This window comes from Thunnus maccoyii, chromosome 3, assembly GCF_910596095.1.
Source record: "Thunnus maccoyii chromosome 3, fThuMac1.1, whole genome shotgun sequence".
In the NCBI taxonomy this organism is placed as follows: Eukaryota; Metazoa; Chordata; class Actinopteri; order Scombriformes; family Scombridae; genus Thunnus; species Thunnus maccoyii.
This window is the reverse complement of record NC_056535.1, coordinates 10597038-10622297: the sequence shown is the minus strand read 5'-3', so window position 1 is coordinate 10622297 and position 25260 is coordinate 10597038. Positions and strand designations below refer to the sequence as shown.

The 25260-nt window shown below is 39.2% G+C and overlaps 3 protein-coding genes across 6 annotated transcripts; 1 reads left to right on the top strand and 2 right to left on the bottom strand.

Moving 5' to 3' along the window:
- Positions 1 to 953: 953 nt before the first annotated feature.
- tmem128 (transmembrane protein 128) lies at positions 954 to 10099 on the bottom strand. Of its 2 annotated transcripts, none has more exons than XM_042406108.1 (5): positions 9850 to 10099; positions 5284 to 5416; positions 4494 to 4655; positions 2728 to 2836; positions 954 to 2520 (listed from the first exon to the last, which is right to left on the bottom strand). In XM_042406108.1, exons 1-4 carry the CDS (start codon positions 9935 to 9937, stop codon positions 2737 to 2739), a joined length of 483 nt encoding a protein of 160 aa, XP_042262042.1. In that variant the 5' UTR covers positions 9938 to 10099; the 3' UTR covers positions 954 to 2520; positions 2728 to 2736. The 2 variants fall into 2 exon arrangements, with proteins under 2 accessions (XP_042262042.1, XP_042262041.1); XM_042406107.1 differs by lacking the exon at positions 9850 to 10099 and adding an exon at positions 6825 to 6995.
- A 101-nt stretch (positions 10100 to 10200) lies between these two features.
- lyar (Ly1 antibody reactive homolog (mouse)) lies at positions 10201 to 13296 on the bottom strand. The gene is made up of 8 exons (XM_042406105.1): positions 12844 to 13296; positions 12635 to 12749; positions 12434 to 12541; positions 12166 to 12249; positions 11351 to 11660; positions 10921 to 10989; positions 10662 to 10747; positions 10201 to 10482 (listed from the first exon to the last, which is right to left on the bottom strand). The coding sequence occupies exons 1-8, from the start codon at positions 12963 to 12965 to the stop codon at positions 10345 to 10347; spliced, it is 1032 nt and encodes a 343-aa protein (XP_042262039.1). The 5' UTR covers positions 12966 to 13296; the 3' UTR covers positions 10201 to 10344.
- A 63-nt stretch (positions 13297 to 13359) lies between these two features.
- zbtb49 (zinc finger and BTB domain containing 49) lies at positions 13360 to 19125 on the top strand. 3 transcript variants are annotated; one of them, XM_042406102.1, is made up of 8 exons: positions 13360 to 13806; positions 14197 to 14352; positions 14436 to 15562; positions 15693 to 15739; positions 15822 to 15895; positions 16167 to 16249; positions 17021 to 17182; positions 17622 to 19125. In XM_042406102.1, exons 2-8 carry the CDS (start codon positions 14213 to 14215, stop codon positions 18368 to 18370), a joined length of 2382 nt encoding a protein of 793 aa, XP_042262036.1. In that variant the 5' UTR covers positions 13360 to 13806; positions 14197 to 14212; the 3' UTR covers positions 18371 to 19125. The 3 variants fall into 3 exon arrangements, with proteins under 3 accessions (XP_042262036.1, XP_042262037.1, XP_042262038.1); XM_042406103.1 differs by lacking the exon at positions 13360 to 13806 and having other exon boundaries at positions 13813 to 14352; XM_042406104.1 differs by lacking the exons at positions 13360 to 13806; positions 14197 to 14352 and having other exon boundaries at positions 14508 to 14598; positions 14681 to 15562.
- Positions 19126 to 25260: the final 6135 nt, after the last annotated feature.

The following is a 25260-nucleotide window of genomic DNA, read 5'->3' as shown; positions in this document are numbered from 1 at the left end:
ACTGTCAGTGGTGGAAAGTAATCAAATACACTTACTCAAATATTGTACTTGAGTACAATTTAGAAGTATTTCATTTGTGTATTCCCATTTTATGCTAAATGTTTACTTTTTAATCAGTTACATTGATTTGACAGCAATATTTAGCAGTTATTTCTAGATTAAATTTTCACAAATATCCACTTATAAAATTCTGTACATACATCAATGCGTCAGTAATATGGATGTAATAGTAAAGCAAGGCTGTCACTTTCAATGGAGCATGTTTATATGGTGGTATTAATCTGGAAATTTTACCACCACTAACATTAAATATTCTGAATGATGAATAGCCATTATCAACACACTGGAGGAATAAGTCAAACTGAAATGAGCTTTAAGTAGCTATGAACTCTATGAACTATCTCAAATTTAGGCATCAAAACATGTAATTTGACTTGATTACAGTCAGATGGATCTAAGCAGGTCATCATAAGTAGGTTTAAAATATACATTTGTGTAAAGCCTGGCCTTTTATATCCAGTAAATGCTCCAAACTCTGAAAATAATAGTATTGAATGAATGCACTGATCTTATTTTTATTAACTTAACTATATGTACTATAACAGTGTAAACAAAAACTGAACATTATAAGATTTAATTGAAAGACAAAATTTATGTTGTACTGGACTGCATTAGGTTTTTAAGGATGTATAAACTGGTCAGTATATGACTGAACAGTTAAAGGTAGTTTTGATCATATGAAAAATGCTGTATGTGAAAAGAAACAAAAAATTTAAAGTTGATGATAATTTTTCAAGCATGTCCCCTTGTTCTCAGGTAAGTTTTGTATCAAGTTCTCTCTATTTTAGCTGCAATTTCAGGTCCAACTATTATCTTGCAATCTTGTAGTTTTTAATTGTTGTTGTTTTTTTGATGTTGTACATCTTCAAGCAATGATAACGATTTTCTGCAGGAAACGTCATTATAAAAGTTTATTAAAGAAAAAACATTTTACAGAATATAAGCTGAAGTCTTCACATTCTTTAGCACAAACTTGAGAAAAAAAATAAAAATAAATTTAAAACTCTGTTGGTTTCATTACATAGTTTTAAGTGGTGAGACACTTCTTGCAGTTTTTCTCCATTGCTTACACACATATTTCTACATATAAACACAATGAGCCTTTTGACATGTTACAGTAGGACATGCACAGGCGTAAATAATAACTTTTAATAATGGCTGAATTCTCTTTGGCTGCTTCAGTTTTAAAGCCCTGCTATCGTGTGTGCTGCTCATCGTCATGGCTTAATGGGAAAGGTCTGCTGTGAAAATGCCCTTTTTCTCAAAACATTCATTTCTCTCTGACTGCAAAACCTTCTTAGAATAGTTTTCATTAGTTATTTACACATTTTCTTTGGGAAAACACAGCAATGACAAATCCTAAACTCAGATGCTAATACTCTCAGCACATCAGCACCACAGCAAGGCTACCTCAGTATCTGACCTGTCGAAAATCATTAATACCAACTGGCTGTGTTGTCTTGGCGGAGAGATCAGATATCTTCACAACTACAGTAAATAAAATATGCTGCAGGTGTAGGCCTACTGTAACCAAACAAGGAATGGTGTGACAGACGGAGAGGAAAGAGCACAGCAGAGGAGAAAAACAAGTTAGATAGTTTCAAATGACGTTTAGAACACTATTGTTGACTATGTGGTGTATCATGGTCTCAGCTTAAGAGACGCTGGTCATTGTGTCCAGCCAAATCTCAGCTGATATACAGGGGCCTTGGTCATCTAAACTTTTCGAAGGGTGAACATTTTCACCATATAATGACATTAAGAATCTGTAGTACAGCACAGAATATTAAACAGGCAGGTCCTGTCATAACAAGGAAAGAAATTCTTACAGATAATTAAATATTTTCAATTATACACGAGCTGAGTATAAAAGCCATAGAGAGAATTCTTAAACACCAAATTAACATGACAAAGATCAGACTGGAACAAGGAACTGAGACAGCAGTGCGTCCCAATAAGCATTTATCTTGTGTTATTGTCATTTTTAATGCATAAATTGTATTATATATTTTACTATGGTAATAATATATTATACTTTTGGCCTTTTTTTCTATTCAGAGAACACTTGAATTTGAAGCTGATGAAGATCAGCATCTTAAATATTTACTAAATGTTTCCCTCATAGACATTTTGACAGTTGTTTTAAAAGTTAAGTGCTGTGCTGAGAGCATGTTTTCTCAGCTACATTTGAAAAGGGAGATGTACTGTATATGTGTGGTTTGATGGGAATATATACTATAATGATAAGGGAGAAGATAAGGTGGTGGTGTTTGATATGGTTTAAAGTGTCGAAAGTTTATGGAAGGTGGGTTTACTGTACTGATACCAGTGCTGAGGTTTGAGGAAATGTGTCAATGCAGTTGGCAATTTGAGCGCTTTGTAAGAAATATTTGTAAGCAAAGGAGAAAAACTGTTGCATACAAAATTCGACATCATAGCTAATAAGTTGGGATTCCGGAGCTGCAAAACAAAAGGAAAGATTATGTAAAGTTGTGATTCTTCAAGTATGAAACATTGGTATTAAATATGTAATGTTTAATGATACAAGATTTCACACCATATACTTTACATGTTCAACAAATACAATGTTATACATTCAATAAAAAGAGATTTAATGAAAATTCAAATTTACAAAAGTGCTTAAAAAACAAGGAGCGTCATCCTCACCCGTCACATTCATCCAAGCAAAGAGATGAACATGACCACACCCATGAACTGAGTGAAGAGGATGAGTGGAGTGAAGAAGGACCACACCGGCCACAGTGCTATGTTAAAACTGCAAGAGAAGGACACACGTTACTTAAAAATATTCACAAACTGAAACTGAAATTTGATGACAAGTTGAGTATTTATCAGTTTTGATGAATCATTAAATATTAGCTGTATACATGTGCCTCCTACACTGTCATGTTGATCTCACAGTTGATTCAAAGGAAGAACGTGGGAAGCTAATCAATGCCAGTCAAGTTTTAGGGTTAGTACTGCTAACAAAACAAACGTGTACACAATTAAAGCTTGGTGCTCTCATGCTTCCCACATAATCTAATCATAGGCTCCAATCAACCAACAAAGATTCACATGGAAATGGCTTCATGATTTAAATGAGGAGGATTAGCTCATCGCAGGACAAAGAAAGTTTACAGGTCAATCAATAAATGACTATTGAGATGTTAGCGATCAAATAAACAACATTAGCAATGAATCACACATTAATGTACAAATCAATAATAAAAAGGGCCATTTAAATTTAAATTTTATTAATCATGATTATTGCCCCTCTCAGCCCCTCATCAACCACAGACAATCCCACAACCAATTAAATAAATAGGTACAGCTAAAACAAGTGCTATAGTAAAGGGCCCACCTTGCACTGTGTTAAGATACAGACCTACTTAAAGATTACTTTTAACTCAGTCTGCCCTGATCTTCATTGATATACAGAGAAAACGGTGGATTGATTTGCACTAGTGTAAAATTATAACAAAAAGAGTTTTTTAAGGCTAAAGAACATTGTTTGTTCTACATATCAGACCAGCAAACCCTCCATATAAAATACTGTACTAGTCAAGTAATTGAGTCTTAATAAAAGAATAAATAAAGCATATGGCAGTTTAGAGCAGCTCATACTGCCTAGAACACAGGACAAGATTATTTCAATTACAGTATTTCTTAAGTGATTTTAAAATATTACGGGCCCTGCAGATTGTGAGTAATTAGACAGGAAAGTGAGACAGATGCCAGTTAAGATCAGTCTGTACAATCCTGTACAGTCTAAGGCCTAATCAGGCAAACTAAGTGATAACACCCGATGGGTATAAAGGAACTTTAAAACTCCATTAAGGAATATTTTCGATATCAACACTTGAAGGGTTTATTTGCTGAAGGGTTGCTAGTACTGCTGAACCAACTGAGAATCAACACCAGCAAATGCCAGCAAAGACTTACCTGTTGAGCATGAAAGAGAGTGGTTGATATAAAAAGTCGAGCATTTTGAAAACGTAGAACGTAGAGCTACAATGTAAACCAAATCTGGCCTAAAAGGCGAGTAGATTTGTCACAAATCTCGAAACATACTAAACATATGAGGACATCCCATGTACACGTTCATTTGTGTAATTATGGTGTAGGAGTGCTTTTCCTGGTTTGGACTAGTCCCTTTTTTGTTTGAGCTAAGGAAAATTTCTGTACTGCAGTTGTTGACTTATCTGATGATATCATCTGCAAAAGCACATATTGGCTTACCTCTTCCTCTTCACTTCATGTACCCAAAGAGCTTGAAACAGGTACAGTATGTATTTTTACAACCTAAATCTAATGCTGCTCTACTTTCTTTGGTGTCTGAAAAGAAAATCTTATTGTGTATTTTAAAGTTACAGGAATGACAGAAAGTTAAGGCAACGGGTACTTAATTTCTTCCTTTTTTGCTGTTTTACCTGCAAGATGCACCAATAAAGGCTGCAGTGGTGATGGGAGGAATGGCGGGATACTCTTGGTCGTAGTGCTGGATGCCTTTGAACCACTCCAGGTAGATAATACAAAACATAGCCAGAGACAGGCAGATCCCAAGCAGTACCAGTCCCACATTGAACCACCAACTGGAAAAACAGTTTAAAAAGAGGAAATTTTATTTAAAACCTGAATAAAATCTATAAAGACTTATTGAAGCTATTCAAATACAAAAGAAGGTATCGACAACAATATGACACACATCTTCCTAGTGGTATCAAGAAACCAATGACACCACTGACAAGAAAAAAAATATTCTTGATGTTTTCTGTGAACAACTTTCTGTGAACGTCACAATAAATGCTTTTCAGGAACAACGGTTGCTGTGAGTATAGGTTACATACAGGACCAGAATAATAAACTAGTGTCTCATTACAGGATACTGTAAGCAAGTCGCAGTCAAATAATCATCTCATAACTTCTGCCTTGCCACTGGTCAGAACATGGGTGTTTTCTTTTAAGCGTGGCTACGATGTTTACAAGTGGCCATGCAGAAGGAGAGATAATTACACAAAGGCTATGTCTGAAATTACCTCCCATTTACTACCAAGTGTACTTGCTTTAATTTGGGTTAACTTTTGAGTTTTTGGAATGTAGGGGATAACGAATGAGTGAATGAAAGATAGATTTCAGATACAGTCGAGCATTCTGTGCAACAAATCCCTCAGATGTTTGAGATCAGAGAGGAAATTCTAGCATCTTCCTTATCTCACTTACCTTTTGATATCATCATTCTCCATGATGTTGTGGAGGAAATCCACGTAGTAGGTCACACTTACAGATGCCACGATCCAGAAAATGGAGTGTCTGTTAATTCGAGGGAGAGGCTTGGCATCTTTTTCCTCTTGACCTGAAACATAACAGGGAAAAAAATAACTTTATTAGTAGTGGGTATTTCAATCTACATGTCTAATTGAAGAGCATGCTTCATTCTAGGACAGCAACTAACGATTATATTCATTATCGATTAATCTGATGATTACTTTCTCAATCAGTTGTTTGGTCTATAAAATGTCAGTCATTGTTTCCCAAAGCCCAAGGTGTGAGGACTTTCAGAGAAGTGACAGTGATCAACTATTTACACTCCCAAAATGGTTTGGCTATAGTCTTAAATTTTATTATCAGTTAATAAAATGATTTGATATCCTGCAAAGTAGTAATACAGTTTAACAGCACCACATTGCATAACTCTGAATAATGAGAGGCACTGAAAGCGTTACAGTATGGTACTGAACTTACTGCCGAATATGAGATTTCTCTTGCCTTAACAGAATGTGCAAATCCCCACCTTTCTGGTTTAAGGAGCTTTTGAGGTGAAACTGATAGCTTTCTTTGAGATAATCTTACTTCTCAGAGAACTATTAATCTCTATAATTTACTGGTTGATTAAACGTATCAGAGCCTGTTGTTGGCTGCTGAAGTGCTTCAGCATGCTGGTCTGCTCTGTGCAGAGTTCACAATGAACTCCATGCCCCAGACAAGAAGTTGGCCTACATATTTAATCAAAGTTATGCCTACTGGTCCATCTTGTACACAAGATATACTATAGCAAGCTGTCTTGCCAGGAGGACAACTTGAGGGATGTACAGTAGATAATATACGCAGAGATTAATAAAGAAAAGATGACCACTCGACAAATGTTTGGTCTGCTGCTTGTATTACACATATCTGTTTACACTGGCAAAGAGATGACCCCTGGATTGGAGACTGTCGGAGTAGAGTCTCCCTGTATTATGTTGCTGTGCTGACACAGTGTTTGCTCACAGTCAAAACAATCAAGAATTGCTGGATTTCTGCCAGTGAAGGGCCACAAAGTTGGACAATTGTTCACTGTACAAGCTGCCCACAAACCCCTTCTGACTAAAAATGCTGCAATTACAATCAGCATAGGTCGTTCTGCTATATTTGAAAGGCTATAGCTAACGTTATAGTTTTGCGAATGGAAAATTGCAAGTTCTTGAAATACTACACAATAACTGAGATACAAACTGGCCATTCAAACCATAAAGGTTAGCTATTTTCCCAACCATAATTACCTCAGGTTAGCCAGCAAGATAGACTTATAGTTAATTTTGCCAATGGCACTACATAAGGATATTAACTGTCACACCAGAGCTCTGTATCATTTTGTTTTGAACTGTACGTTACGTTAGTAGCGTTACCATGGAGTGTTAACTGTCAGCTAGCTCTATCCGCCAACAAACTACCAGTTGAAGTTGGCTAGTAACGTTAGCCAGCTTTACATTTTTAACGCTTACTCTTTTCATCTCCGTCAACCGATGTCGTTGTTTGCATAAGAAACTCCGCATCTCTCTTAAATCTATTCCGCAACGTTGCCAGCTCACTGTCGTTCAGCATTGTGTAGACGCTATCATTAACTTACACTAGCTCTAAACGCTAACTGATTAGAAAACACTTCCTGTTAGACAGAGTCGCATTTTATGACGTACTTCAAAGCGACAGTTGTAGTTTTTTTGTATTAGATAGATAGATAGATCGATAGATAGATAGATAGATAGATAGATAGATAGATAGATAGATAGATAGATAGATAGATAGATAGATAGATAGATAGATAGATAGATAGATGTTTATTTATCCACGTGGGGAAATTGTCACACAGCAGCAGAGATTTGTAAGGGAATAGAAATAGGAATAATAAGTGTGGAATACAACAAATAAATAAATAAAAATACTAAAAATACTTATAAAAATATGTATGATATATGTGTAATGGTATGCATCAGTACTGTATTACATAAATAACAGAATAAACAGTATAAATGGTACTGGTGTGACAGTTAAAAAGTGCAAACAATGTAGCTGTATGTTATATAGCTGTATGATGAACGGTGCAAACAGTATATCCATATGTATAAACTAGTATAAACTTAGAAATAACCGAATCTAACAAATATCAAGACATAGCTACAGAAAGTAAGCAGATATCAGTTAATCAAACAATCAACCCATTACAAGACATATTAAAAACACATTACATGACTTGAATATATAGTTAAATTATATTCCTAAAAGGGGGTGTTTGGAGTCTGAGTATGCATTTAAAGACATTGCTTTTTTTCCATCAGTCTCAAAGCACTGACATGGTCCACAGACACAGAGCCCCTTTAGAATACGGAAAACAACAGTCTAATCATTTTCTCTACACTTAAATGTTTGGATAATAAACTAAAAGTTGAAGGTTATTCAAAAATATTTTTCTAATCCTCTCAAGTAATGGCAAACACAATATTTTCTCCTGAAAGTAGAAGTATGCCTAGAAATTTGACAAAACATTGTTAACCTTTGGTGGTAAAGGTGTTAGGGTTAGAGATTTTGTTGACAGTCTGACATGCATATTCCCAAGAAGGTAATAATAAATCTCATATTTGTAGTTTTGGATGGACAAAATTAGAACTTGTAAAGCATACACTAAAATCATGCTAAACCAAGTCTTTGCAAGAGGGAAATATGTTAGTTTAATTCAGTATTTGTAACACACAAAAGAAAGAACATGTCTTATATACATACATTTCATGTCACAGTGTGTTTTGCATACATCCATTCTCATAGACCCTTTTGACACTGATGACATTACACTAACTACAGCTGGATGGGGGACAAATATATTCAAAAGGGTAACGGAGGATATTTGCACAGAAAAGTCTGACAAGGCACATTTTCTGCCACCCCTCATAAACCCTGCAGAATGCATAGTAGCTGGTTGTATTCCAAAGTTTATCTTGAATGTATACCTTTACATAGCGCTGGCAAGAATCTGACACTGATGATACCTTTGTCCCATTTCACTCTCAAGTTGAAACAAGCCTAAGAGAGACCATGTGCTGTGATGAAACGTGAATAATGCTGCACAGTTAGTTGTTACAGTTATACTACAGTTATTCCAAGAGCCCAGTTTTGTCAATCTACACTCGCTTGCCTGTTCATTTTGTCAACTTAAGCAAAAGTAGTCTTAAACAAAAGCGCTGCAATAAATCTTACCACAATGATATAATCTTTAGTTTGTTGATACCTTTTAAAGATGAGTTTATTTCAAATTTCTGTATTGATATAAAGGGGATTATAACCATTCCAGTATGAAGTCAACTTTTTAGGGAGACTTGTGACTGTGTGCCACTTTGCCCACAAACAGGTCAAGGCAACAGTCTTCTGTTACTTTGCGTACATGAGCATTTATTGTTCCTGCAGATGCACCAGATAAGAGTGTTACCTCAGACTTTGGGATGCCAACCCCCAGAGGTCTGGTGCTTACACTGTGGATTAGTAAGAAGAGAAACAACTGGAATATTACAAGCAGCATACAACAGGTGTGCTGTATAATGGTCCTCTGTGTAATGACAACATTAACGTGATACTGTGTAATTTCTGCTGAACACAGTGGCCACAAGAGACAATTACAGGATAATGATGAATTCTAAACCGTAATATAACAGTAAGATGAGTAGAGAGGAGTCATAAAGTCAGCAAGCTGACTAATGATAGTTACACAGCAATATCAATCTGAGCTTTGCTACCATTAGCCACTAAATGCAGCTTGTCCGAATCCAAGTAAATGCTGTAACAGCAAAACCCCTGAGTGTACTGTATTAACAGTGTGTTTATTAATTGAAATGTTAAAACAAAATGTAACTGTCTCACAAGTGGAAAAGAATAATAAAGTCAGCAAACTGGGGGGCTGAGGACTGCAGAGGAATGTGTTATTTCTTCTTTCAGAAACTCAGTCTTTATTTCATAAACAGGGTACCCATTTAATTGCAGGAAAAAAAACCCCATCATAATAGAACATAAAACATAATGGCAGCCATATCTATCTGAACTAAGACCAAATTTCAGGGGTGAAACTGCCCCATGCAAAACATTGTGGCCATATGGTTCATCCTGCAGTATCCAAAAGCAGAAATAAAAGGCAGATCAATCAAATGAAACTAAGACTGTCTTTTCCTGTTTCATTTTCTGAGTATCCTGTGGGGTCTGGATTTTAAAAACAGCATTAAACAATACTGAGTTCCACTGAGGACTAGAAACACCATTTTAATACTAGCTAACTTGAGTAACAGCTTCACTAATACCCAAAGTATGCAATATACAATTACAGGTAAGCAGTGTGATGAATGAACATCAGTGTTAAACCTGCTGGGATTAGCAGAGCTTCATAAAGCTGGGCATATTTCCTCCTGTAGCTCTTCCTGTGTGTGTGTGTGTACAGAGGTAAAGAAGCTGCTCATTCTAGCGGTGGAAAATCAGACAGCATTAAAACTTCACCTGAGGCTGACACCAAGCGTCTTGCTTCTATGGAGCTTCTGTGTCCCTGGCCAAGTGAACCTCGTTCGGGGTGCCGAGGAATGTGCATTAGCTTCGTCCCGTGTGAGAGTCAAATTCACCTCAGGTGCACCTCTCCCGTTTCCCTTCCCCCACTCCAACATCCAATCCCACAGATAAGGTGCCATTTCCCAGCCTTACCGTGGGCTTGGAATGTGGAACAGAGCAGCCGTCTCTCACTATTGTCATTTTATACATTAAACAACACTGACAATTTCAAAGTAATTTGTAAGACACATGCTGACCAGGCCCACCGCCATCAGCAAAATTACTGAACAGGAACAGGAAAAATACTTCAGTTATAAAATTATTTAATCTTCAAGATTATGTCATCTGTATAAAAACATCCAAGCAAAGATGGCAGACAACAATAACTTTTACATTTTAAAAGTCTAGGAACAACATACATTTCATGCTAGAAGGGTGAGATAACGATGTTTAGTTTACAAGTTTAACTCTGTCTTTCAAAACTCTAAACTTGGGATTGTTGTTGATCTTCTTGTTGAAAAGTGCTAGCACCTCCTCCTCCGATTTAAAGTTTCCATCACCAGTGAATGAATAGTACGCTGCCAGAACCTGTAAAAGAGGATCAAGCTCTTAACATCATGTTACACCAAAGACAAGTCTAATTTTCAACTTACTTTCTATAAGATTATCAGAACAACATGGTGAGTTCAGAGGTCAAATGGGATGCTGTACAAACAAAGAGCTGCAGACTTATGTCAACTCAGTAAGTAAAACACTCTGTGTCTCACCTTCTTCCTGAGTTTCTTCACCGACAGTTCCTGTTCAGGTGAGTCTTTCAGTACTGCCTTGATATTTCCTTTCCAGTTGAATTTCCCTGTAAGTTTTTCAGAAACACTAATTAGCTGTTGGTATTGAGAATATTCTCTGAGGGTCATTTCCTCACCGTCAACAAAAGAAACAACACTGACCCCTGGTGGCTTCATTATTTAAAACTGTCATTTATTTATTGACAGATGTCAATCATGGGCATGTACCAAACCACATTACCTTTGGAAACTGCTTGATCGTCAGTCTCCTCTGACATGTGTATGTCAGCAGCCTCTGTTGTTTGGCCAACTGGAGGACAAAAGATAAAAGTCATAAGTGAATCATAAAATACTTACCGTAGTCCTACACTTTTCAGTTAACAAGGAAAAATGAAAATGGGTCATAATTTTAATATTTCCAAATACATGCACAAAAGTGCATACTGCACACAGGTGGATGGTAGTGTTTTGCATTTCCACAAAATCTTAATTATTTACCTACATTTGACAGCCAATTTGCAAAGCTGCTAATTCAAACATGGGGTCATTATATTTGCTAATATCAGGGAAGCACATGTTTAAAAGTTAGACTACTACTAATAACAATATACTGGCAGAAAGATTCAACATAACAGAGTATGTGTGAACCCTTCAGCAAATTTCGTACTCACTCTTCGTCTTCTTGCTGGATATCTCATCATCAGCACCATGCCCATTCTCTTCATTTCCATGTTTTCTCTTTTTGTCCTTTTTTTTCTTTGTAGCTGTCTGCTCTTCCTCTGGTTCCTGTGCGACTGTCTTTTCAGCACCTTTAGTAACCTTCCCGTTCTTCTGCTGACGGGCCTCTTTACGCTCGCGCTTGTTCAGTTTCTTCTTCTCAACATCTGGGTGACCATTCTGCTTTTCATTTCCATTAGTATCCACTTTGACTTCAGCTACTGTCTGTTTATCTTCTTTAGTCTGCTGCGGAGCCTTGGGAGGCTGTGAGATTAAGAGTGAATGATGAAAGTCAGCTGGGATATTGCAAACATGGGTAACTTATTGTTTCTTTCATTAATGGAATTTATTACAACCAGACTCACAAGGAAAAGCGCATAAAGGAGCATATTGTTGTTTTGCTATTGATGTTTTCTCCACATGTCATGACATAAGTGCTACATAACAGTCAAAATCTGATAGTTACATTGACCGGCTTCTAATACACATACCACCTTTGTGGAAATTATTTCAGTGGAAACATTTACATTTTCATTTAGCAAGATATGATATTACCTATGAAAGAGGAAACTCTGTAGCATGTTTTCAATGTACTTTGGAGCCAGTGGAAGCCCCTACTGACATTATTTCAATACTTAGGAAATTATCAGTAAACTAAACGTACTAAAACTAGTTTTCCACCGTATCTACTGTGCTGACAAACAACAACTGATATGCATCGGGGAAAAAGACAAACAATCAAACAGTATCACTAAGTATAGTCACTTACATTTTCAGTGGCTGTATTGAGGATATCCCACACTTCTTCTTGCAGACTGGGGTTGGCAATCTTCAGACTGTTTCTCATCCAGTTCTGAGGAAAAGTCACAAGGTGATTAGTTCACAAATGCAAGTTCCCAATATCTGTAATACACATACACACACCCACATTTATGTCTCCCTCACCCACTAAAAAAACCACTAGGAAGACACAACTGATCAGTCAGTATATTCAATAAAATGTGAAGTAATTGATACTATTTTCTAGGAACACCAACCTGAAACTTGGCCTTCTTTCTTGGGACGTTATCATACGCACTGACTTGTTTGAGCACATCCTTCAGCTTTGCACTGACTCCAGGTTTATTCATGGCGTCATGGATTCTCTTCAGGAGAGGAATAACCAGGTTAGAAACAAAAAAACCCTACTTTTCCTCTTTAAGACATACAGAACGGTTACATTGATGGGCATAGTTTACCTGAATCCACTGCTGCTGTTTCACATCTCCTTTGTTTGCCTTAGCCTCATAGCCTTTGCCTCCATACTTCTGATCTTCACTGATGCATTTAATGTGATTTTTGTAGTCCTCTCCCCTGCCCAACACATACAGAAAAACTAAATTATAGAGACATTTAGCACTGTCAGTTTGAGTGTTTAACTGGAAACTCGGTAGTAGTGAAAACATACCAGAAGTCTTTTCCACAGTCAATGCAGGACAGGACCTGGCAGCCCCGGCACATGTTCACGTGTTTATCAACCTGAGCTTTTTTCAGGGATTCGCCACAGGCATTGCAAGTGAAGAACACCATTTTCAACGATGAGTCTGGCTGCTCGGCTGGGTTTTAACTGTGTAACGTTATCTTAACTGAAACTGACGACACTAACGTTTAAACCGAAATACATATGCGAAAGCGACACGGCACTGGGACGAGCTAACGTTAGCCAAAGACAAGTAAAGCTGGCAAATGCCACAATTGAACCGGTCACTGGAAGTTAGTAGAAGACTTATCCAAACGTATAACTGTTGTATGCCGCGATGTTAAACTTGTTTTGTCTCAAAATCGCACTGAGAAGCAACGGTCCTTCTACACTTCTCCATCCGCGGTGCTTAACTTTTCAAAACACACGTGACGACACCAGCCTTATTTTTTTCCCACCCGCATTCTGCGAAGACCCGCCCTACTCCGCCTCTGATTGGCTAGTACTCGTTGCCTTCTTTGGTTAGATTGGTTAGGTTTAGGCATGAAGCGTGAGATCAGAACCAGAGCCAATTAGAGGCATAGTAGGGGCGGGTCTTAGCAGAATGCGGGTGGGGCAAAAAAGGCACCACACCAACTTACACTCGGTGTATCTACATCATTAATCTTCCGTGTGAAAATGAAACAGAAGAGAAGTTCCGACCCAGGCGGAGTTGATTTTTTTTTTTTTTTTACATTGAAGAGCAATATAGGAATAGCGACTTTCAGCATGTCATCCACGTTACAATACATCACATATCGTTGCTACTGAAGTTCCCAAAATAATTGTTCATGTTCATGTTTTCATGGTTTGGCTGCGCGAAATACAAGGTGCACCAAGGATTCCTTGACGGTACCAGGAAGTGAAGTGACGTTAGCTCGGTGGAAAAGTGACCCATCATCCAAATAAAAGGTGAGATCCGCAGATGTATGTTTGAACTTATCTTCACGTAACAATATGTTTGGACTTTCATTCCCAGTTGAAAATGTCACCCGTGTGGGATTTCGTGCAGCACTGATTCATTTTGTTTAGTAAACTGGTGCGGTTAGTTAGCTTTGCCTTGTAGTTAGCTTGTTAGCGAGCTTTCGTCCAATTTTTTGCATGGGTGGTCGCGTAGCACAGACATCGGATTCTGCGCGGTTGTTGCGATGTGTACGAATAGTAAAACACTTACAAATGTTGCTAGCACTTGCTTATATCACTTTTAACGTGGCTCCATTTCGTGAACTGCCTTACAAATGGGAGTAAATCAGTAGTCCTGTCGGTGACCGTGTGACATGTATTCGCTTTTTGATGAGGAAGTTAGAGCTGAGTGACCATGGACCACAGCTCCTACCTCCTGCATCAGCTCCAGGAGCAGAGGATTCAGGGGCTCCTCTGTGACTGCATGCTGATGGTCAAAGGTGTCTGCTTCAAAGCCCACAAAAACGTCCTGGCTGCTTTCAGCTCCTATTTCAGGTACGTTTATATCTATAGCTGCATAGTAACACATCACTGAATTTTTGGCACATCTACACCCTTTACTACTTTGATCTTTCCAGGTCTTTATTCCAAAACTCCCCTAGTCAGAAGAACGATGTGTTCAACTTGGTTATCCAGGATGTCGGTGGTATCGGCCAAATTTTGGATTACATGTATACCTCTCATCTCGACATCAACCAGGATAATGTACAAGCGCTCCTGGACATCGCTCAGTGTTTGCAGGTTCCAAACGTCCTAAGTATGTGTAATACTTTTCTCAAGCCTTGTCCTCCACCAGTAGAAATCCCGTCATTTTCTCTCCCAGGCATGCTGAATTCAGAGCATGACTGCCTCCTGGGAAGCAGTCTGCCTCATGACGTTGACCTCCACTGTCCCTCTGAAACACAGAGGCCAGGCTTTAACAGTGATGTGGACCACACCAAAAGGATGCCCGTTTCTGTGCCTAATAGCAGCTCAAACTGTGACACAGCTAGCAGCGCTCAGGCACCTGTAGAAAAACAGCTTGTCCATGGCTACAAGCTCCGTAACTTTTATAATAGGCAGTACTTCAAACAAACTGCAATTCAGACTAATAGTGCTGCCACGAATCAAGGCTCAGGCCCTCTGGTGGCGGTGGAGGAGCCGCAGTGTCAGCTTGGGGTCAGCCAGGGAGGTAACCAAACACCTGTATGCTCAGGAAACTCGGTTCAGCCCAACCCTCCCTGCACATCTTTGGCAGTTGAAAAGAACCCTGTCTCCTCTTTGACACCATCAGATAATTTAATCACTCCCAGCTCTGACCAAGCAGACTCCATGCTCAACAAGCCAGTGCGCCCAAAGAAGACTGTGTACCTGAAGAAATACAACTACCTACGGTCTCAGAAGGCTTTAGAGGAGATGTGTGCTGAATCAGTCAGTGAGCCCATCCTTAGCTGTCCCAAAGAGAGTCACCAAGAAGAGTCAGTGATCCAGACTGGGGCTCCAGAGGCTCCTGTTGAGGGCCTTACAACAGGCAGGGAGGAGGTTCCTGAGGTGGCAACAGATGCACAAGTCCCCAGTTCCCCACCTGTGAACCAAGAGGAACAAGATCTGAAGATGGTGCCAGAGACACCACAGCAGACAGGACATAAGCAATATTGTTGTGAGGTGTGTGGAAAGATCTTCAAACACCCGAGCAACCTGGAGCTGCACAAGCGCTCACATACTGGTAATCCCTGTTATAAATTCATTATAATCCCCTGTGATATACAGTAACACATTTCAGTTAAATTAGTGGTTTTGTACAATTTGTTTTAATGACATTATCAGATGTAAATCTACATTTTTTGTTGTTTCAGGTGAGAAGCCTTTTCAGTGTAATATTTGTGGGAGAAACTTCTCACAGGTATGATCTTGTTCTAAATTCTAATTTGCAGCAGTTATTCTTAGACGGTTAGATTACATCGGGCTATTTTTTTGTTTTACAGGCTGGAAATTTACAGACACATTTGCGGCGACATTCTGGAGAGAAACCGTACATCTGTGAGTTATGCGGTAAAAGGTAAAGTTGTTGTTTGGGTATTTTAGAGTGCTTGCATTTGTTTATATTAAGTTTGTGGGTCTGCCTATTTTAAGACATAATCACATATTTAGGCAGGTGGTAGTAAAGTGTTGGTTGCAGTAATTGATAGCTCAGCAGGAACAGATTATATTTGAGTTAAAGCCCCAGCAAAGCAGTTTTACTTAAGTTTAGACATCATTAGTGACATAAGTTTAATTTCAACTGGCGGTTTCAGAAATATATATTTATAATATTCATCTGTGTTTTCCAGCTTTACAGCATCAGGGGATGTCCATCGTCACAAAGTCGTCCACACAGGAGAAAAGCCACATCTGTGTGATATCTGTGGTCGAGGTATGTGACAACTCTAACAGATGCTTACCTAATAATCTATTTGTAGGTCTTATTTTCTAATGATCTAATTTTTAAGATGAACCTGAGACAAACAATTGACAGTATTTTGCACTATATAGTTCAGAGACCCACCTGAAAGCTTGTGACACAAAGGGGCTCATGCAAGAACCACTCGTACAAACAGATTTGTTCTTAAGATGCACGTACGAGAGATTTAAGACCATTTGTGTCAGTCATCAATTTTCTCGTACAAATGAAATTCTTGAGTGGTCCAGACCTGTCGTAAATTTCATGAATAGATCATTTCTGCCTTTTCATTCATATTTTGTAATTGTTTCAGGTCCTCTACTACTGACACTCCTAAATTTGTTACGTTTTTGTCTGCTGATTTCTGAAAGCAGGACTTGATGCTGTGCAGTATTTTTATGGAACTTTTTTGTGAATGAAACTCGCCCACAAATGGAGCGGAACATGGAATCTTATATGGCATTTTTAGGAGCGTGGATTATGCTAATGATCACATCCCACGAACACACACATACTCATGAACAGGTGGCATTCATCAAGCTGAAACAAGCGATTTACGACAAGTTCAGGCAGTTAAGAGAGTTTGTTGAATCTGACTTTGAACACTTTTATGAGCAAACCACAGAAAAAAGTAAGAGAGTTTTAGGATAAAAATACAAAAATGAGAAAAAAAACAATTGCATGAGTCCCAATGTGTATTTAATAGACTGGTGTTTTACTCACCACATTTGTCACGTTTCTCAGGATTTAACAACTTGAGCAATCTCAAGGAGCACAAGAGGACACACGCCACAGACAAGACCTTCACCTGTGACCAGTGTGGAAAGTCCTTCAACACACACAGGAAACTTCTGAAGCACAAGGCTCGCCATGCTGGGGAAAAACCCCACAGCTGTGCCACTTGTGGTAAGGAATCATCATTCACGTTCTGGTTTTGTAGAAACTGATTCCACTATAGACATGGTTGCATGTAACATTGACAAAAAACCCCAACATATTTTAGTAAAAACAAAATCTAATATAGTGCAGATAGACGTGTCATCTTGATTAGGCTTTTTCAAGTTCTAATTATTCAAGAATAGACGACAAAATAGCTGAATTTGAGCATGAGATTTAACTGCTATTTGCCTCTGCTTTTACTTTTTACATTAGGCTTCCCAGTTTTGTGGTCATTTCCTCCTTTAGGATCACTGATGTTTTGACTCTTAATGAATTAATCTCTGTTTGTAACCTGCCCAAATGAAAAAAAAATATTGACTAAAAAGTTTTTTTTTAAATTCAATATGGAAGATAGTTCATGTTTGCTCAGTGTTTTACTCTCAATATGCATTTTAAATCAATGCAGGGAAATGCTTCATTGGCTCAGGGGACCTGCAGCGTCACATACGCTCTCACACTGGTGAGAAACCTTACCTCTGTAACGCCTGTGGCAAGAGCTTCACCCGCTCGGCCATGTTGAGGAGACACAGCAACATGCACTGCAAGGGGGTTCCATCTGACAGCCCCGTCACAGACAACTCTGACCAGACGCGTAGCTCCGATGGAGCTGCCTCGTTTCCCAAACCTGTCAGCCACAGTAAACTTCCTGCCACCACCAGTGAGCAGCCTTTTTCCACTATGATGCCTCACACAGGCCTAGAAAAGCCCTCACCACCTCCTCCTTCACCACCACAACCATCACCACATATAGACACTCCACCTCCCAGCGTGCACCTCAGCCCAGCATCTACCCCCAACTCCCTTCCAGAGCTGCGCTCCCTGGTGCCCCATCACCTCCTCTCTTCCGCCCACCAGGAGAGAAGTGCAGCCCTGCCCGTCTCGGACCATATGAAGCTGACCAAACCCCACCTGTCTCAGGAAGTTGTGTATGGTCCGTATGTGGAGAATGGAACTATGGCGGTGGAGATGAGCAGAGGTCTGGTGGGGAGGACTTACCTGCCACCTACAGACAATCACTGTAGTTCCCTTACAGGGTCTAGCAGCAGGCCCAGTAGTGGCTCCTACAGGTCCAGTGAAGGCCAGTTCATCTCCAGTGTAACTCTGTGGGGCCTGGCAATGAAAACTCTGCAGAATGATAACGACATGGAGCAATAAAATGCTGCCTCATCTTCAAATGAGCACAGCATACCCTGACCTGAGGATGTGCACTTTTCACTGATGCTTACTCAGTATACATATTGATTCTGACAGTAACCACCTGAATCTTAATTTGGTTAAAATTGACCCGTTAATAAAACACACAAAAATGGTAGCTCTTATGACTAAGCTAACTTGAAATAGTAGTAATGCAAATTATTAATAACTGAGATTTAATTTGGGTCAAAATCAAAGTAAGTATTTCCTAGTTTTTCTTCAGAAATAAAAAAATCATAAATGTTCTCAAAGAGGGATGAAAACTTCTGTTGCACTGCTTTTTAAACTAAAAGTGATGCTTTTCTGGCCACACCCCAGTCAGTGATGTCACAGCCTTTGACAGCTGATAGAAGAAACCTTCTGTGACATCAGTGATTAAGATGTGGCCTGAAGTGCAGCATGCTCGAATGTTTAAACCCATAGACATCAGTGCAGCAGCAGTCTACTGCCCTCTGCAATTCAGTGTGGACGTATGCTATAAGGTTCCTTCTTAAACACGATCCATGATCCCAGGATGCATTGCAGCTCATTACGGCTAATATAAATGTCAGTTACACTCTTTCAGTTTGTATATACTGCACTGCACTTTAAATTATAGAAAAAGCAGACTTATTTTGGACTATCAGTGTCAAATAATGATATATTCATATGAGAATATAAAGTGAACATTCTATTTCATTTTTGTGTTATTTAATTAAAAAAATATCTGTTCATCATTTTGAATGTGATTATTTAAAAGGTTTCATTATTTTTAAAATCTGTCTTAAAACAAATTAGGTGCCCAGATGAACATTGAAAGAAGTTTTCCTTGCTGTAATCATTCCCTCTGTTCATACTGACTGTTAAAAGATCCCCTATAATTTGCTTTCAATGTAAGTGATGGGGCCAAAATCCACAGTGTGTCCACACAGTCATTTTGTGCAAAGATGTATTTAAAAGTTTATATATCATATCAATTCTGCCACATTTACAGTCTTTTTAGCATAAAATTCCCTCTTTGTGTTTCCTCGGACAGTGTTTTCCTGTTGAGCTGTGGTTGAAGTATAGTAACAAAAAGAGGGACTTTGGCACTAGGAAGACTAATGTTGAAATATATCCAGTTGATTTGACTAATTTGGATGGTTGAAACTTCATATTAGCTTCAGATAAACTTTTAAAGAGGTCATATTATGCCCCTTTCCCGGTTTAATATTTTCATTTTCATGATCTATTAACAAATATTTGCATGTTTTTCTGATCAAAAAGCAGCTAGTTACAGCTGTACACGAAATGGATGCAGCTCTCACTCAGCCTGAAACAGGCTGTTTTGTGTCTGCTCAGTGCCCCTCTCTTCTGATTGCCTGACTATTTTCTGAGTGACACACACCCAGGCCAACCACAGGTAACAGATTGTAGCGCAGAGGAGAGGAGAGAAACTAGCTCGACCATGAATGACACTCACACTGAGCTGAAATAAAATCGGTGCATATAAATTAAGTAAATAACATAAACATTTTTTTGTTTCTTTCAGGGGGGTGGGGGCTCCCATCGGAGGGCCGGGCGTCCCCTCCAGGGCAATGGTAGGGGAAACACTGAGCATATAGTTGTGACATCACAACCTTACAGAAGTCCAAACGGCTCGTTTAAAGGCACAGTTTCTGAATACGGGCTGTGTGCATTTCTCCGTGGACTGAGCATTTTGATACTTTCACAGTAGTTGTATAGCACCTAGACCGACTTTATAATCAAAAAAGAAATGGAAATCTCCCTTTCTACAATATGTCTCCTTTAAATAATTTTTTGCATGGAAAGAGGCTTGTGGATTTCGGCTCACATCACTTACACTGTAAATACATTACTAAGGGATCTAACAGCCAGTATAAACAGGAAGAATAATTATGGCAAGAAAAACCTACTGTACCAGTGAAAAGTTTGGACACACTTTCTTAAGTGAATGGGAACTCTATTTCAACTGACTTTTGTTTGATGTCACATGTATTGAGAGATTTTTACATCAACATATTTTCGAATTTATATTCTTTTACAAAATAGTTTTAATCACATTAAACAGCTTGTAATTCCTTTGAGTTCATCATGTTCACAGGAGAATGTATCATTTGTGTGCCTCATGTAAAGGCTTATCTAGGTGTTGTTTAATACCTCTTCAACTTGTGTGAATCAGAGCACTGTGAGACCAGTAGAATGAAGAAGATACATCTGGTTTGTTTTGAGAAAGGGCTTTACTTGAGAGTGGTAAAGTGCTGTGCTGTTAAATGGACTACAGAGGGAGTTAGAAACCAGATCATACAGTTCATGATGGAATGTGTGAAGAAAAATTTTGCAGAAACCTTTCAGACTAAACTGGTACCAGCTTGGATCTTCAATCACTCAGAATACATAATAAAATGTATAATTCATCCCTTGCAGAACATAAAAGCTAAGGATGACAAATGTTAGTACCATAATAGCATGTTATGTAATGCCTGTCCACTCTAGTGGAGTCCCTGAAGGTATGAACATTGCTCATGGGATTGATTTGGTTTTTATGGAGACTGAGTGTGTAGCTGTCACAAGTATGATTCACTACACACCCAGTAAACACTGTGCAACACCACTGCAGCATGTGGGTTTTGTAAACAGTGCACCCGAGTCGACAGCATTCACAACAACATAGGCAGATGATAATTGACCATCGTCACAACATACAGACCCTGTTACTCTATGCCTGCTGGATTTGTTGCTTAGCAACACGTGGGATAAATCTGTTATTATGGTGTTCATTCTCCTTCATTGCCCTTTACATCAGTCCTCCAACCAGTGATGGACAAGAGACAGGGATTCTGGGTAGTAAAATGTGCCTGACCCTGATGCTTCACATCATGAGAAGAGTGTGAAGCAGAGTGTGTGTGTGGCAGATATGTGAACAATGGGAATGTCCCAATTGTTCTGCATACTTGTGCTTCCCTTATATTCCTTCCTACACTATGATATTAAGGTTAAATGGTTATACTACTCTGTTATTTTATTCATAGTGTTCAGAAAATGCAACACTATACAAAGAAGTAATTCAAACGCTGGTGAGCTTGAACACATTCTAATTTTACAAGAGATACCACAGTCTGAGAGTGTGAAGAAAACCCTTCTGTTCTTCACAACATGGAGGCAGAAAGCAACATCACACCAATGCCAACCCTGTTTTCCAGACTGCGTCAAGGCAAATCTTCCGATTCTAAACTGTCATGAGCTACCTCGCACATATCCACTGTGACAGTTGATGTGAGAGAAAATGCCCACCCAGGAAGTGGTCTTGTTACAAGGATCCTCAGACCACAAACCCTCAGAGTCTTCTCCATACAGGCTCTATTGACCATTTAAAGGGCTACTCCATCAATTCAGAAATTTATTGCGAGACATGAGAAAGATGGATTCAAACAAGACTAAGTCTACATCCATGCTAACAGCGCTGTGAGGCTGTACTTAGGCACAGCAGTGCTTAAACCTAAATGCTAACATTAGCATGCTAACATGCTCACAATGATAATGCTAGTATATTGACATTTATCAGGTATAATGTGCACCATGTTCACCATCTTTATTATAATTCATCCTGAGGGGGACCTCCAGTAGTTGTTAGAGGATCACCAAAATCATTAAACTACAACCCCTGGGAACCATGAATGTCTTTCATTCAATTTCATGACAATCCATCCGATAAGTGTTGAGATATTTCAGTCTGGACCAAAGGGCTGGACTAGGCTGGATGTTTTGACATCCCTTGAGCCACACTGTTAGCATGGCTAAAAGGATGGTCACAATCATTGCAGCAGAGATGCCCTGATTTTTAGTCTCTGTGAGTCAAACGCCAGAAACACTAAATCCTACACTTCCCAAAGTGCAACTCAATGTCTAGGTTAAATGTTTGTAGTCTCCAAGCCCAAGCTATCATCATTCTCATACCATAAATGTGGAAACCAACATGTCTGCAGCAGATTAAAATAATCAAGAGTTGGAGACCTTATCACACAAAATCTTTGGTATACATTGTATTTGGATATTTCTTTTTACCTGCATACTCATAGACACCCATCTAGACAAAAGGAAATCCTGTGTGCTTTGATGAAATTAAAACACTTTGTCTTGTGTATTTCTTGTGTATTCATTACACGGTAACCACTTCTCGCTCTCTCTCTCTGTCTCTTGCTCTCTCCATCATGCTAAAGTTAATCCTGATTATGTACGCTGTGTTACTGGTGCAGAATGAGACCAGGGCTAATGCCATTTTACCCAGAAACATTTCCAGAGCTCGTCTTTTGTTTCGGTATCTAATCACGTTTCATTGCTTTGTGTTGTCACAGGCATATGAGGATAGGTTTAATTAACAAGCAAGTGTGATGAATCCTCTCAAATTTGGTCGACTGTGATATTTCACTGCAGGGTGAGCAGAGCACAGTCATGTTTGGCTGAGCTTCCGTCGAATATTTCACATTTTGCTGGTTTTAAATGTGCATCTTTGACACAGACAACTCTTGTTTATCTCAACATTTTTTTCTGTTCATGTGATTTTTGTTCAAACATCTCTTTATCCATTTGCCCTACCACTTGTGCAACACAGTATTCATTATTATTATTATTATTGCACTGAAAACTGTATCACCACCACAAGATGTGGATGTGCTCTGGCAGAGGTTCCAGCTGAGCAGTAATTGCTGTGGAGTTGTGGCGTGTTGCATTGTTGGATGAGATGGATAAGTGGCTGACCTAGTCTCTCTGCTATAATTCCTCTGTGTGTCGCAATATGAAAGAGGCTTAAGCGGAGGAGAAGAATGGTGATTGTTCCTACTGTTGCTCTGCTGTGCTGTCTCACTCAGCTCTGTCTTCCTCCTACACAGATGCTACCTGCCTAGCTCCATCTGTTCACGTTGACTGTAAGGGTGCCATTCATGCAAAACACGGCTAGACAGGTGTTATTGTGTCACAGATACATTCACACAGCTCAAGCTCACTTGTACTAAAGTGTCTTAACACACAGATATGTATTTTCCTCCCTGGTTATTATCCACACTCATAATTGCCCCTTAGCTACTGTACCCAAGTGTGTTCCTCTGGGTCTGCAGTAGACACTTTCAGTTTCTCACAACGGGTTTAGACACCTGTCAGTGTGTGTGTGACAGGTTATTCTGTTTCCCCCCTCGAGCAAGAATATTAGGTTGTTTCAAAACATACAGTAGAGGCTCAGGACAGAATGGAACAGGGATTTGGATTTGCAGCCAGATACAGACCAGGCTCCTAATATTTATTGCTGACAGTTGTATTTTCGGTACTCCAAATATTACAATAGCACCCGGAGGGAAAGTTGAGAGATGATTGGCTGGGTTTTGTGTCTATTTGTAGATTCATATTTCCCAGCTAGCTTGGAGATATGGCAGCAGCTCCTCACCACTGGTATGTTGATAGTGACTCAAACTTGAATCAAGGTGTAAAGTGTATTGGAAAGAGAATTAGAGAATTTCTGACCTTTACTTAAGTAGCAGGTCATTACTTTAGATGCTGTATGGATAAAATCATACCAGGAAAACTATTTCATTCTGGCAAAAAAAAACAAAAAAAAACATCAGAACTCTTGTCAGTTGGAGGACTGTGACACCCTCTGAATGTTTTCACTACAGGGACTACAGTCAAGTCAAACGACAGGCCTCCATGAACGCCAGTAGTTGTGCCTCGTCTCATCTGAAACAGATCCTAACTAAAAGGATGAAATACATATGAGAAGCTCCGTTCTTCTTGCTCAGATCCTTTTGATTTCTAGTGGTGAAAGTATTAGCCAATCAGATCCAACGATACCCTAATCGCACGGACAGAGCCCTTCAGGCAGGGAGTGTGTGTGTGCGTGTTTCTATGTGAGTGTGCATTCGTGTGTGTGTGTGTGAGAGAGACAGTGGAGGAAGAAAATGAAAGAGGAGGAACGATAAGAGGGATGTTGTAAAATTAGCCACGCTGTCATAGCAGTTTGCACTTGGCTATATAGGAATTGTCATCAGTGCATACAGCAGACTCTGGGAAGCCCCCCTCACTCTCTATCATCTTGCTTGCAGTGGTATTCACTCTCTTTCTCTCTCTCTTTCTCTCTCTCTCTCTCCAGCTCCTCCAGTGAATCTGGATAAAAACAGCAATCAGACATTCAAGGATCATCACACAAAGTTACCTGTATGTGCGTTTGTGTGTGTGTGTGTGCATGCATGAATGGAGCCCTGGCTTGTTCCTTGCCGTCACAGATTACATAATGTTGGTCTCCATGCAGCGAGTCACGTTTCCAGTGGGGTAAATACTGTGACTTATATGGAGGGACTGCTGCTCCTGAGCCATTATTTTAAAGTTTGGTGGGTGGAGAGTGGTCCTGTCAGTTCCCACAGGACCCAGTTTTCAAAAATGAACTTCTCTGTGTCTACAGCCAGTACTTGTTTAGCCTAGCTTTGCATAAAGACTGGACGCAGGGGGCAACAGCTATGTGTGTGTTTGTGTGTGTGTGAGACACAAACAATGCCTTGGATACAATAACTGAAGTGATCTCATTGGTGTGTTGCTTGATGTTCTTCCATATAAAGGCAGCCAGGGACGAAAAAAAAAATCTTATTAACATGAAGCAGAGAGGAGCAGGGCATCGTCAGTGAGGGAGCTGGTCTGGATCAGGAGCATTACATGTGCACAGGAAAGTAAACCCTTGTTGTAGAGAGTTGCCTGGCCTGGTATGTTTTAAAGTGACATGACTTGACTGTAAAACACTCTAAACAAATGACATGTTAACTTTAGAGGCTTTAGAGGTGTTGGTAAGTGTATTATTTTGAATTTTGGATAAAGCCAGTTTAGCGGTTTCC